This window comes from Thermobia domestica, chromosome 15 (genome assembly GCF_964235325.1).
Source record: "Thermobia domestica chromosome 15, izTheDome1.hap1.1, whole genome shotgun sequence".
Lineage (NCBI taxonomy): Eukaryota > Metazoa > Arthropoda > Insecta > Zygentoma > Lepismatidae > Thermobia > Thermobia domestica.
This window is the reverse complement of record NC_137468.1, coordinates 95,093,993-95,106,893: the sequence shown is the minus strand read 5'-3', so window position 1 is coordinate 95,106,893 and position 12,901 is coordinate 95,093,993. Positions and strand designations below refer to the sequence as shown.

At 35.7% G+C, this 12,901-nt stretch overlaps 1 protein-coding gene across 10 annotated transcripts in view; it reads right to left on the bottom strand.

The window, feature by feature from the left end:
* Positions 1-12,901, bottom strand: part of Eph (Eph receptor tyrosine kinase) — a 470,301-nt gene that overhangs the window by 117,986 nt on the left and 339,414 nt on the right. For all 10 annotated transcript variants that reach the window (XM_081739982.1, XM_081739978.1, XM_081739984.1 and 7 more), the window contains exon 3: positions 9,770-9,849. In XM_081739982.1, coding sequence (XP_081596108.1) covers positions 9,770-9,849 — 80 coding nt within the window. The remainder of the gene's footprint in view (positions 1-9,769; positions 9,850-12,901) is intronic.

Sequence of the window (12,901 nt, the reverse complement as noted above, 5' to 3'; positions counted from 1 at the left end):
TCATTCCACTATTTCATTCATTATCATCAGCACCACCTGCGCCTTCCTTAGCCTCGGTGCATAACAGTGGGGCATTGAACTCATAATTTCATTTTATTTTCTTACAATACCTAGAGCTCCTGCGTAAATTATCGTTAACGTGGGATCTCTGACATGGGAGACCCGGGTTCGAATCCCGACGGGAGCCCACGTGGTTCGGATTCCACATTAATCAGTAGGTCCACGTCTCAAACTCGCTGCTGAAAGGGACGCTAAACTCAAAATCAACTCAACTTTTACAATATCTACACTTTAAAGTTGGATCTGACAGAACCACTGTTCACAGGGCCGGTGTATGGGGTCTCTAGTGCGGTCCTAGCTCGCGCCTTGTGGAGGACAAAACACCGTGTGCGTTGGTTTTTTCGGGGTTCTTCCATTTTCCTCACTCCACCATTTCATTCATTTCTCATCATCACCGCCTTCTTTAGCCTACATGGTATAATCGTGGGGACGTAAAACTAAAAGATTTCATTTCATTTTCATTTCGACCACTGTTCGCTTCAGCCATTGGTCTAGTGAAGAGGATAGAAGTAAAAAAAAAAAAGAAAAGAAAAGAAAAAAGATCTAAATAATGTTATCCATAGAATTCTCCTAAATTATTTGTACGTAATCGCACTTTATAATTCGCAAAGCTTCTCCTTTATAATACTTAAATTAGTACGTTTTCTACCCGGGAAGAGGAAATCGAAAGTAATATTTCATCACAATTCACGTTCTTATTCAGCGTCATTTACATATGTTATCAGTAACAGGTATATTTATAATGGCCAGCCTGCAAGGGTTAAGAATGAAAGAGAGAGAGAAAGAGAATGTTATTATTAACAGCCAATCTATATTAAAACCCAAGAAGACTTATGAATTAACAGTTCGTCTCACACTACATGCTTCCGGGAAAATACATGCGTATATACGTAGATGGGCGAAGCTAGCAGAAGAAAGAGAAGGGAAGTTGGACACCAATCGCCACGGGGTCCTAAGCGATGTCCAACCAGCGCATCGCACCAGCTTCAGCAGGGAATATTGCGTGAGACTCGCAAGGATTCCCGCTCCTCCTTCCCAAATACCCAATTTTACCCTACAGAAACGTTTCACCTTCGGAAAAGAAGTCAACTAAACTGCTCTTTCTACACTTACAAGGAGGAAAAAACTAAACAAGAAATGAAAAAAAAAAAAAGTTGGCGTGTGGGTACGATTAAAAAAAAAAACTGTAGTGTTAAAGTTCGCAAAGGCACGCCAATACTTCCGACACTCTTCGTGAAATAAGAATACAAACACAATACTTTCAAATGTCTTTTAACTGGAAATTTATTGATATAATAATAATAATAGTAATAATAAAAAGCAAGCACAATGAACTATGACGAAGCACATTCGATGCTTTACGAAAATAAACTATCAGTTTTTTCTTTCCCCGAATAAAACAATAAGAACGGATAAAACAGTTTTTCCGATGTAACTATCTTTTTTTTTTTTTTTTTAACTTTTATTGCACATACATAGTACAGTGAAACCTGTCTTTAGCGGAATCGAGTGGGACTTGCAAAAACTTCCGTTAAAGTCAGGTTTCCGCTTAATGGAGGTAGACGTTTCCTTTCTAAAAAAAAAAAAAAAAAAAAAAAAAAAAAAAAAAAAAAAAAAAATATGCTTATAAAGGGGCATACTGAGAAAATATATTGCTGTACGTACATTGTTCGATTACAGTACTTCTTTCTTCTACGAATAAATACACAAAAAAATTAAAATGAATACAACATATGCTATGCACACTTTTTGTTTATTTCTCTAATAGCCAAGGAGAGTTTTATGTGTACGTTGCTGCTTGGCTGCTTGACTTTCCGCACACAGTTTAGCCTGAGAAATTATACTAAGTGAATCAGAATCATTTTTTCGTAAGGCAAATTTTCGAAGTTCCTTTAAACTTCTGAGACAATCTTGATATGTATTTATTCTACACTGTTCTTGGAACTCGGTATCGTATTCCTCTATCTCGTTTTCTTCTTTCCGATATTCCGTATGATTCTTCATTAAGTTTCTGGGATTAAGGACAATTTGTGGTGGTGAATATGAGCAGTGGTTGGGAAAGGTCAACATTGTCCAGAAATATTTAACAAAAGAACGAACATTTTATCACAGACAGCATAATGTATATGTCTCACAAAATGTCTAAACATCATCTAAACGTAGTAATCCGGAACTCAGAATTTTCCGTTAAATGTTTATTTTTCTTTCCGTTGTCCACGTAACACAGTTTCCGCTTAATGAAGGGAGTTTTACATGTTTTGTTCTCCAAAATTCATGGGACCGTGAAATATTTCCGTTTAAGACAGTTTTCCGTTTAATAAAGGGTCCGTTGAAGACAGGTTTTAGTGTATTACATTAATGTAGTGTTTTGTTTATATATATATTATTTTCTGTGAACTTTACTGAGTCGAAGATACAATCAACACACGCTTGTTACTAATGTTCCAATAGTGCCTTTCTAGCATAAGACAGCAACGGTTATTTAGGACCAAGGAATACTAGTGTTCAGGATTACTATTAGAACAACAGCTAAGTAAGAGCCTCCTCCGCATAAGTTTTTCTTGTGACACAGTAACAAACTTCTAATACATCCATTCACTTTTGTGAATAACCCAACAACAACAAAAATATTTTTAAAAAAGTAAAATTCAGCAGTAAGTATCTAAATGAACCATATCCAAAATAAAATGAAATGAAATGTTTTACATTTTACATTAAACGGTTATGCCGGCTACGCTAACGGAGACGGTGATAAGAAATGAAGGAAATATTGGAATGAAGAAAATGGGAGTAAACGGGAGAACCCCGAGAGAAACCACGGTCACACGGTGTTTGTCCACCACGAACCATTTCCATATACAGTTATGACATCGCAATTCTCAGAGCACTCAAATTTCTACATTATACGGAAATTCTTCAAAACTAATATTACTCCATTTAATACTGTAGTACTTTCTACAAATACAAATATCAGTTAAAAGATATTTGAAAGTATTGGTTGTATCTTTATTTCACGAAGAGTATCGGAAGTATTGGCATATCTTTGGAAACTCAATCTAACCTAACCTGTATTGTGATCCCATGGACGCTCAGTAAGTGTATCGCCAGTCAAAAAAAGGTTGGAGAGCACTGCCTTTAATCTACAGCATCAAATATTTTTAATTGGTAACATTGAATTTTTATATTCAATTACTATTAATGCTTCTCAAGGAGACAATAATAATATGCATACGCTGCCGTTCCTATGTAATCATGAGATAGGGTATATGTTCGTTCTGTCCCACTTGAGAACACGCTTTAAACAAAATGATAGTAATAGAGACATCATGACATAGCAACGGTCTGTGTGACAGGGAACATTTGTTCAAAACGACTGCCTTTCATCGATAGCAATTAGTAGCTGAAAAACACGCCAGCACGCGCTACAGTATTTAAAGAGAATACATTCTCCAGATGTCTTTCGTTACAATCTGCAAGATATGACACAAGCATACATATGCAGTAGTATAGCACGAATTAAACGATATAATAAGGGGGATAAAAATGTATATAAATAATTTCCGGTATAAGAGAAGGGGGGATAAGTGTATATTTAATGTTGTATCAGTTAACACAAACAAGGAAACAGATAGAACTGCGCAGTGTAGTCGAATTTAACGGGAGTCGAACACGCACGTCCATTTTTGTTACTAAATGGCATGAGAGGAAGCAAGCACCACAATCGATAGGGAAATGGTATGCATGAAGGAACAGCTTAATCCAACTACATGGTTATAGCTCGCTACAATATACATATGCGTATGCACACAAGCGTTTCAATTCCAGAGATTATAGATAAACATCTGCGTTTTTTTTTTTTTTTTTCGCGTATAAATTCTGACAGAAATGGAACTCCTGTACAAATAAGAAATATGTAGCAAAACCAATATATTGCTACTTTCCTTATCTCCACCAAATATCCGATCACAATTTCCATGGTAATTTGTTATATTCTTGGACTAATATTACGACCGTCTGCTCATAAATCCTTCTTCCCATAGGGCAATTCGTGATCAAACTCAATCAGAAAATCGTCAATGATATCATAATTCAGAAAAAAAATCGATTAAGTGTCTACTATTATGTATAACACAACTATTGGCCCAGACAACAGAGAGTTAGGGAAATTGAAATGAAGGATGCCTTTCTGTTCTGTCTAATCTGATAAGAAATATAGTACATACCTGTTGTTTCCATTGATAAAATTGACACAATTTGGTTAGTTGATTTCGATTGTAAGCATCATTTGCTACTATACATCCAAATGAAATGTCACTAAGTGCTGAAGTGAAATGAACACAAACGAAACTTTTAGTTTAACCGTTTACTGAATGGTTAACCTATCGATCTCTACCTGCCGCCTAAATAACAATTATCAATATAAACACAGTAAGGTGCTGTATGTAAAGAAAAAAGTAGACGATAGAAGGAAGTGCAAGAAACCCAAAAAAACCCATGGATACAATGCTGTCACCCATAAACTCGCAAGGCTAAGATCGAACTACGGATCTTTAGCAAAAGAGGCGAGCGCTCCGCCACTAAGCTACCAGAAAACGTAGAATTGCTTTCAATTCAGCTAAAAGTATCACTCCGAAGGTCTTTTTTTTTTATCCTTTCGGAAACAAATTCTTTTTGTTCATATTACATTCTCCGCTGTCAGGCACTGCTCATACTTCAATCAACTAACACGCAACTGACATTTAGTGTCAGGATAAGAACGAAATATAACACCCTAAAATACTGAATGATAAATAAAATAAAAGACATGAGTTATACTTCCTACGATTAACTTCTTTATTTAGAAATAAAAAATCAAAGAATATAATTACGAAACCAAAATAATCAGAAGGGTCAATATCCATTGCCAAGTCGCTTCGATCAAGAACATAAACCTCCCCAAAAAAACACAGAAGCACTTAAGACACGCGTAATGTTTATTATAGACTCCTGATATTTCAATGACCTTCCGCTTGACATGAAAGCAAGCTAATCTGGAGTGATAGAAGGGTTGAAGAACGGGGGTAAAAAAAAAAAAATACAAACAAAAGCCTGCCGTTAGGGGTGGTCCTAACAGTATGAAAGTTTATCACTGTTCCTCTTTCAGTTTGTTTAAGGCATTAACAACAGCTGGGGTCTCGGGATATGTTTTTAGAAAGGCATTGCGACTATTTTTCCAAGAACATCTACACAAGGATGAACACACACATAGACCCTACAGTTCACCTCATCCCCATCCATATGTGTGTGTGTGCGGGTTTCCTTTTCTCTACTGAAGAGTATACTGAAAACCCTTCTTCGCTGCATTTATTTTTCTCTAGTGAGCTTTGTTTTTTCTCTAACAAACCTTGTCAGCATTTCACACCACATATCTTTTACAAAAGAAAGTACCGGAACTCCACCCTATTCTCAACCCTTCACAGTTCTAAAAGGGAAGTTCTCAACAAATGCCATTCAAATGTTGAAGAAATAAAGAACAAAAAAAGAGTAAACACCCTAGCAGTAATAAATTCCCAAGATTTAAAAAAAATCTTTCAATATGAAATAATATTATAACCGTTAGTTTTATATAAAGGTATACAATTCTTATGCATTTGGCCACAATTTCATAAATATTTCACTTTAATGCGAGACAACTTAATCGTTAAATCTCTTTTAGCTGGACAAAATTACATACTGTTTGAGGGTAATTTCTCATGGGTACTTTTTCGAGAAAATCGAATTTCGTATTTGTGTCGATAAAAAATACGTCATTCTTGGACAACAAAACAGGTTATCTATTTACGCCAAGTGTATGGAGTTCTGGGTTCGATTCCCGGTGAGAGTCTTGAAATTTGAACGTATTATGGTGGTTCGGATCGAACCACCTTACCTTCAACTGCACACCCAGGTCTAAAGCTAGGTTGCCATGCGGCAAGAATCTTGTAGCCTTCATTAAAAAAATCTTGCAATCCCCTACTACTTACACATAACAACTTTCTGAAAACAAGAAATATATTTCCAGCCCCGCAGCATTGCACTCTAGTGGACAAATAGTGTACCTCCTCATGAAAAACGTGTATTTTGGCGCGCTTCTCTTCCCCATCCAAAATAACCCGTCGTTTCGGAAGCGGCAAAAGTTTTTTTTTTTTTAAGTTTCTTTATGTCAGTGGGAGGGCGATAGCAGGTAGCAAGCAAGACGACCCAGAAAGTTCACATGATTTGACTTATTGCAAGATGATAAAACTTGTTACATGTCCCTTCCAAGACTACATTTTACGTGGAGAAATATTGTAGAGTTGCAAGATTTTTTAATGACAATTACAAAATCCTTGCAGCATAGCAACCTAGTTTTACTTAGCTTCGTGTTGAAAAGGGACGATAAATTCCAACTGATTATTAACGAAAATGAATACTAAAATAAGCCGTTCACTATGCCACTAGCAACTGTCAGTGGTTAATGAGATATAATAACCTAAAACTATCATCACTAGAAGGGATCAATGAAACAGCGAACGTTCAGGAATAAAGTTGCAGATGAGGAAACAGATACAGCTACAGCTCAATGGAAGCTCGTGATTATCCAGTAAAGACAAACTGCACTATATATATCGCAAATGCAAGACGATCCCATATTTTGGGCACGAACTGCGGCGGACAAAAAAACGTAGTCTTGGATTCAGAAAGATACGGTAGTTCGTTTTATAATTGTTCCAACCACTTCAACGAAAATCAATTTAAAAACTTTGGCAAGCTACGCGCTAAAAGGAAGCGTTTTCAAATATATTCATATGAACTTATCACATATCTTATTCCAGAATTATCTCTGGTTTCATTGTACTCTACATCAAATTGAAGATTTATGGGAAGAAAAGTCACCCTGTTATACTTGTGCACATAAATGAACGTCGAAAGTACAAATAGTCATTTGAACTATGAAGTGCGAAAAGTTACCGACAGGAATCATTTGCCATATGACGCTAGAAGGAAGATTCTTCTACAGTGACAGAACAATAGAGCAAAATATAATATTCGCTCAGATTGTAGAATGTAAAAGGCTCGTACTTTGCCCCTTCTCACCACCCTCCTCTGGTCTACCCAACCGTCCCATGTGCTGTACCACGGTTACTGTACCATATGACATGTCACACCACCTACTGCAGAGGAATTAATTAAAAACCACACGGGGATTCCACGTCAAAGCATTGATATCACTGCGCCATCTGCCGAACTAACATGTGAGTCCCAGTTTCTGCAATTTCATTTTTCTTCTTTTTTTTCATACTTTCACATCAATTCACACACCAACACGTTATTTTGACAAGATGAGCAGTGACTCGTAGTATCACAACTACATATCTATAAACACACCATCATATTATATGTGCACTGTGATCCGTGAATATTACTTATGACCCATTTCCATTTTTATCATGGCACTAAGTTCATATATGTATACATGGTGTATACAGTGAAACCTAAAGGCTAACCTCCATTGGCGAATGGAAGCGTCAACAGATGAAAAAGTAATGGTACTAGGTAGTCCTTCTGTTCTAAGCTGATTGAGTTATTGATGACAAATAGATCCCTACTGTTTTATCCTATCCATAATACAGTATATTAAGTAGAATTAAGAGAAAGGCAAGCTAAACTACTTCGACTTACGCGTTATAAGGCGTGTGCTTACAAAAATTCAGCTAAATAACTAAATGTATGAGTAAGTAAATAAAAATCGACTTATTCTCAAAGTTGGTAATAACAGAAAACTGTATAGGCCTATATATATATAAAAAAAGCTCGTAACCAATCAAATTAGATATAACTCATCAAACCGATCAAGCCTGACGTCAGAGGCCAAAATGGTGAGCGTAGAACTTAGTAGTATGCAGCACCGTCACCAGTGTTTTGGCTACAACTTTGGACCGCACACACCAATTTCAGTACATTTGTTTTCCTTGATGGACAGACAATACAGACTCATTATTGTAGAGAATCGATTGTGGTATTGTTTTCTGATGACAAAGCAGTAAAAGATGACATGTTCATCACACACACTGGAATGGAAGAAACGAATCACCCTCTGATCACTCATTAACTTTTTTTTTTCCACGCCACGCAGCCTTCTTAACGTGGGAAATTCTGACGTAGAGGGTGAGGACGATAATGTGAAAAACGTCTGAATTATCCCCGGGAAAAAGTACGCACAATACATGTTTCGAACTTCAAATGTTGAAGATAAAATTTATATATTTGAACATTTGCGAAAGTAAGTCAAGAATAATGGTAGCAAACAGAGCAATTTTACATCGAAGCAACGTTATATTTAAATCGGTTCTCTGAGTTAGAAGGTCGTTACAATAACGTTTATGGCAGTGTTGACGAAACAGAAGTTACATGGCTGTAGGTAGTGCATACAATAAAAGTACATTAATAAAATTTAAGAGCAGGAGTAACGTGTGCATAAAGTAAAGAAAATTCGTAAAAGAGTATTGTGCAAAACTAATGATATTAGAACGTCAATGAAGAGCAATAATTCCAACTTGCTAAAAGAGAAATAGCAGAAAGAAACACGGGCAGCAAACCAGTGGGGGAGAAAAATGTAAGATAATGGGAGAAATAAGTGTTAGCAGTGTACGGCTAGTCATGTATCCACGAATAGTTTGCCTGCTAAACCCTCAACTACACTACTGATGATCATGTTTGTCTCCCATCACTGTTCTTTCTCAAAGTCATGTTATCTGATTACTCCTTGTTCTCTCTGTGTGGCTTACCAAGAAGTGAAGTAGCAAATTGTGGTAATCACTGATATCATCCAGTTGGTATTTACTGATATCGGGAATATCTATTGCTTTGCTTTAACTTATATCCATAAATTTTCCATTTAATCGTACAACACTATTATTCATTCACTGCTTCCAAATTTTAAAACCACCTTTTGTTTAATACTTAATTATTACACCAAAAATGTTTCTTAAACTGTTTAATTTCAATGTTATATTGACAAAAGAACGCGCGTAGAATGAATGAAAGACTATACAACTTTACTGCAATGGAATGACCCATGGATCCTAATAAAAGTATATGTCATTTCTACATGACATGAAATTCGTTGACTAAAATTACTTTAACATTAAAAAGTAGGTCCCTGACTTAATAACACAAGTCTTACGGTGTATTGTAGAAATTGTGTACCTATTGATTAATATGTCACAGACTTGATGTCTCCCAAGACATCTAAGTTAAACGAGCAAAATTAATAATAATAATAATATATATTTTTAAAAAAATACTTGTATATTTATTTGACATTCCCTCAATAGTGGTTGTTTTTCGAGAACTGTGTGTTTTATTGGTCTAAGCTATTTCTTTTTCCTCTTTTTTTAAATCCAGAATGTGCACAAGAACCTTAAAAGTCAGTGTTACTTCGCAACACTCTCGTGGTAGATTACAGAAGCAAAAATCCGCTCAGTGAGGTTAAAATTTTGTTCTAGCTTTTTACACGCAAAGCCGATTTACGACAGGGACGAAAGGAAAGAAGGAGGGGAAATAAAAAAAATAGAGATATATCTCTGAGCGTCGTAGCAGCAAAACCAGATTGCTTTCACGAAACGTAAAACATTCATTCAAAGCTGACCAAACTGAGAGCTGAAATCTATACCTACAAGAGAAAATGTACCAAAAATAGAATACTTACTCCAGGTGTAACAGCCTGAGGTCCATACGGATACCGTGTCCAATCCAGAGACGATTCCTGAGTTGTATCTAGAAGTACCACTGAAAAAAAAGAAGAAAAAAGTCTTCTTACTATGACATTTCACACTCGTAAAGCTTACTATAGTGTTTCAGCCTTAACAAACCAAAGCTTGAAATTATAGTTAAAAGATAATATATGAAATACATCAACACCAATTATCCAAAGACTAAGTTAAAGGTTCTAATAAACAATCTTATTCAGAAAGTATTACAAGTTGCAACTATATTTTAGAACAGCGTTTCTCAAACTATTTTCAAGTGAAGACCGCTTTCACGGATCGCCCTACTTTTGTCGCATTCAAAAGCAAATTTATCATTTTAAAGTTATAACGTATGCATATATACAATTTTCAAACTTTGTTTGAGATTCTCAACTATAATGTGGTACACAATTCACTTTAGTTTTACTCTTACAATTTTTCATGGACTAGTGTTCACTGTAAGAGGACCACAAGAGTACATCTCGCGGACTACAGTTTGACAACCACTGTTTTAATAAGAGTTCTTTGCTTAGTTGGAATTCAACATCTCTTTTCACTCAGTGCAGTGGTTATGTAAGAAGCAAACGGCTTGACATTGGTTTCCAACAACATATTCCTCTATTGGCGATTGAATCTAGGTCTCCTGAACGTAGCTTGACAATACCAATCATCTAGGTATCAAGAAGCTTTATCTTGGTTCTGCACCACCTCTTAGCTATAACAATAAACATTTTAGTTTAAGGTCTGACGTTTATGCCTTTAGGCTAAGGAGACAGACGATTAATTAAAAAAAAAAAAAACTTATCATGAAAGAGCTAGCGGAATGATAATGTGGGAAGAAGGAAACGAAAAATGAAATGAAATCTTTAAGTTTTACGTCCCACGGTTATGCCGGTTAGGCTAAAGGAGACGGTGATAATGAGAGATGAGTGAAATGGTGGAATGAAGAAAGTGGGACGAAACAGGAGAAATCCCACGGATACGCTGTTGTCTATCATAAGCTCACATGCCACGGATCGAATGAGGCCCTCCTCACATGAGAGATCAAGACTGTACAATCTATTAAAAAATATGGTAGGATCAGCTAATATAAACAGAGTAGTTCGTCGCTAGAAAGTTTACGTTGTACGTCGATTGTGGCTTATAAATAAAATACCCATCTACTGGAACAGCGCATGGTGGAACTATCAATACAAAAAAAAAAAAAAAAAAAAAAAAAAAAAAAAAATTCAAAAAGAACTTATTGAGGTCACTCTACATCCAATCAAACGCTACAATCAACAATACTGCATTTCGAAACCTAAATTGCAATGGCTGAACTTTTTAGGTAAACATCACTTTTCATGGCCAGAAACTATTCTCATGGTTCAAACTTTCTCACTCCAGCAGCGATAAGGTCACTCTAACACGCTAAAAAACATTGAATATGTTTTCATTTTTTAAAAAATAATTTCTCCAGGGGTTCATTCAGAATATGTATATGCAGCTCTCAATATTTTGCGAAGGACCGTAGGGTGTATAAAAGTGTTTCTATTGGTATCAAAACAGTTTTCAATATATGGCACTTCATATATGAAAAAAAAAAAAGCCAGGGGCTGCTTGTACCACGCAAACAACAGTACTTAAATACAATGAGCTACGTTCCATTTTAAATATAGTTTTAAAAAAGTTTATGTAATTTAATTTCACGTTAAAAACAATTTTAAAAAATAGAAATGAATCAGAAAAAAAATTGGTTGAGTGCAAACAATATTTACAATACTACATAACTTTATCTACAGTAGTTTAAAAAAAAATATGCACATAACCGCAAGTTGTTTGTGCACATATCGCATGTATTTCACAGTAATTCTCATATATCAATCTCTGGTTACATTTTCAAGAGAGGAAGAAAGTGATAGAGAGAGATATAAAAGGGAGAGAGAGAGAAAGATAAAATAAAATGACAACCACTGAGCTTTTTATATACTTTTGAAAGCGCACAGAAAATCCGGTCACTGGATCAATCAGACATGTACAGTATGTATAACACATGCAACTGAAAAAAAAATATAGATGAGATTCAATCAATGCATTTGAACGAATCTAACTTAAATCCACTCCATCAATTTCCACTGACTTCTGTCCATACAATATTTCTAGATCACAGAGAAGTTTTAACTAGTATTTATGCATTATCTACTATGCAAGTAAGTATGCACATTATCATATTAATCCATTAAGCTTGTGAGGTATTATCATCACTAGTAGTAATAGAATTACTACTTAAGTTTCGACTTTTATGAAGAAGCATCACGCGACCACGACGAACTAGCGGTGAGATTTTTATTGCTTCGCAAGCACCATTAAAAAAAAAAAAAAAAAAAAAAAAGATAGCAAAATCATGCAAGTTCTTTCTGTATTCTGGATTCTTACTACAGGATTCCTTGTGTGGGTGGACGTGGGAGTGGTAGAAACATACATGGGCTATTCCAGACACTCCTCTGTCAAACTCGCCTTCTTGGCATACAACTCATTTCTTTGTTAAATACAGAAATGTTTTCAACTTTATTATTATTATTATTATTATTATTATTATTATTATTAAATAGAAGAATGATTATAGTTACTAAGAGTACACGCCGGGAACAACAACGATCGAAAGTTGATATTTCGCATGCGTAATTTGCCAATAAAAATTAATTAATGGATTAAGAATTAGGTTTCTGTGCTTTCGACATTGATGGCCATGTTAGCCCATCACGTAGGAGGGATGACGTCCCTCGGCGAGCACACTATCCGAGGAGAGGGAAGGAAGAAAGGATTGGGTAAGGAAGGAAGCGGCCTGGGACCTGTATGTTAGGTACCATCCCGGCATTTGCCTGGCATGAATGAGAAAAAAGCCATGAAAACCTCACTCAGGATGGCTAGCTTGAAAAGGTTTTTACACTTTACCTCCGGGGAATCGAACCCGAGACCGCTCGCACCAAAGACGAGAGAGCTAGCAACTACGCTACGCGGAACCATCCAATAAATAATGAGTTATTGTATAGTTTTGTAAAATGAAGTAAAAAAAAATAAATAAATAAAAGGACCATCCAAGCATAGTGCTT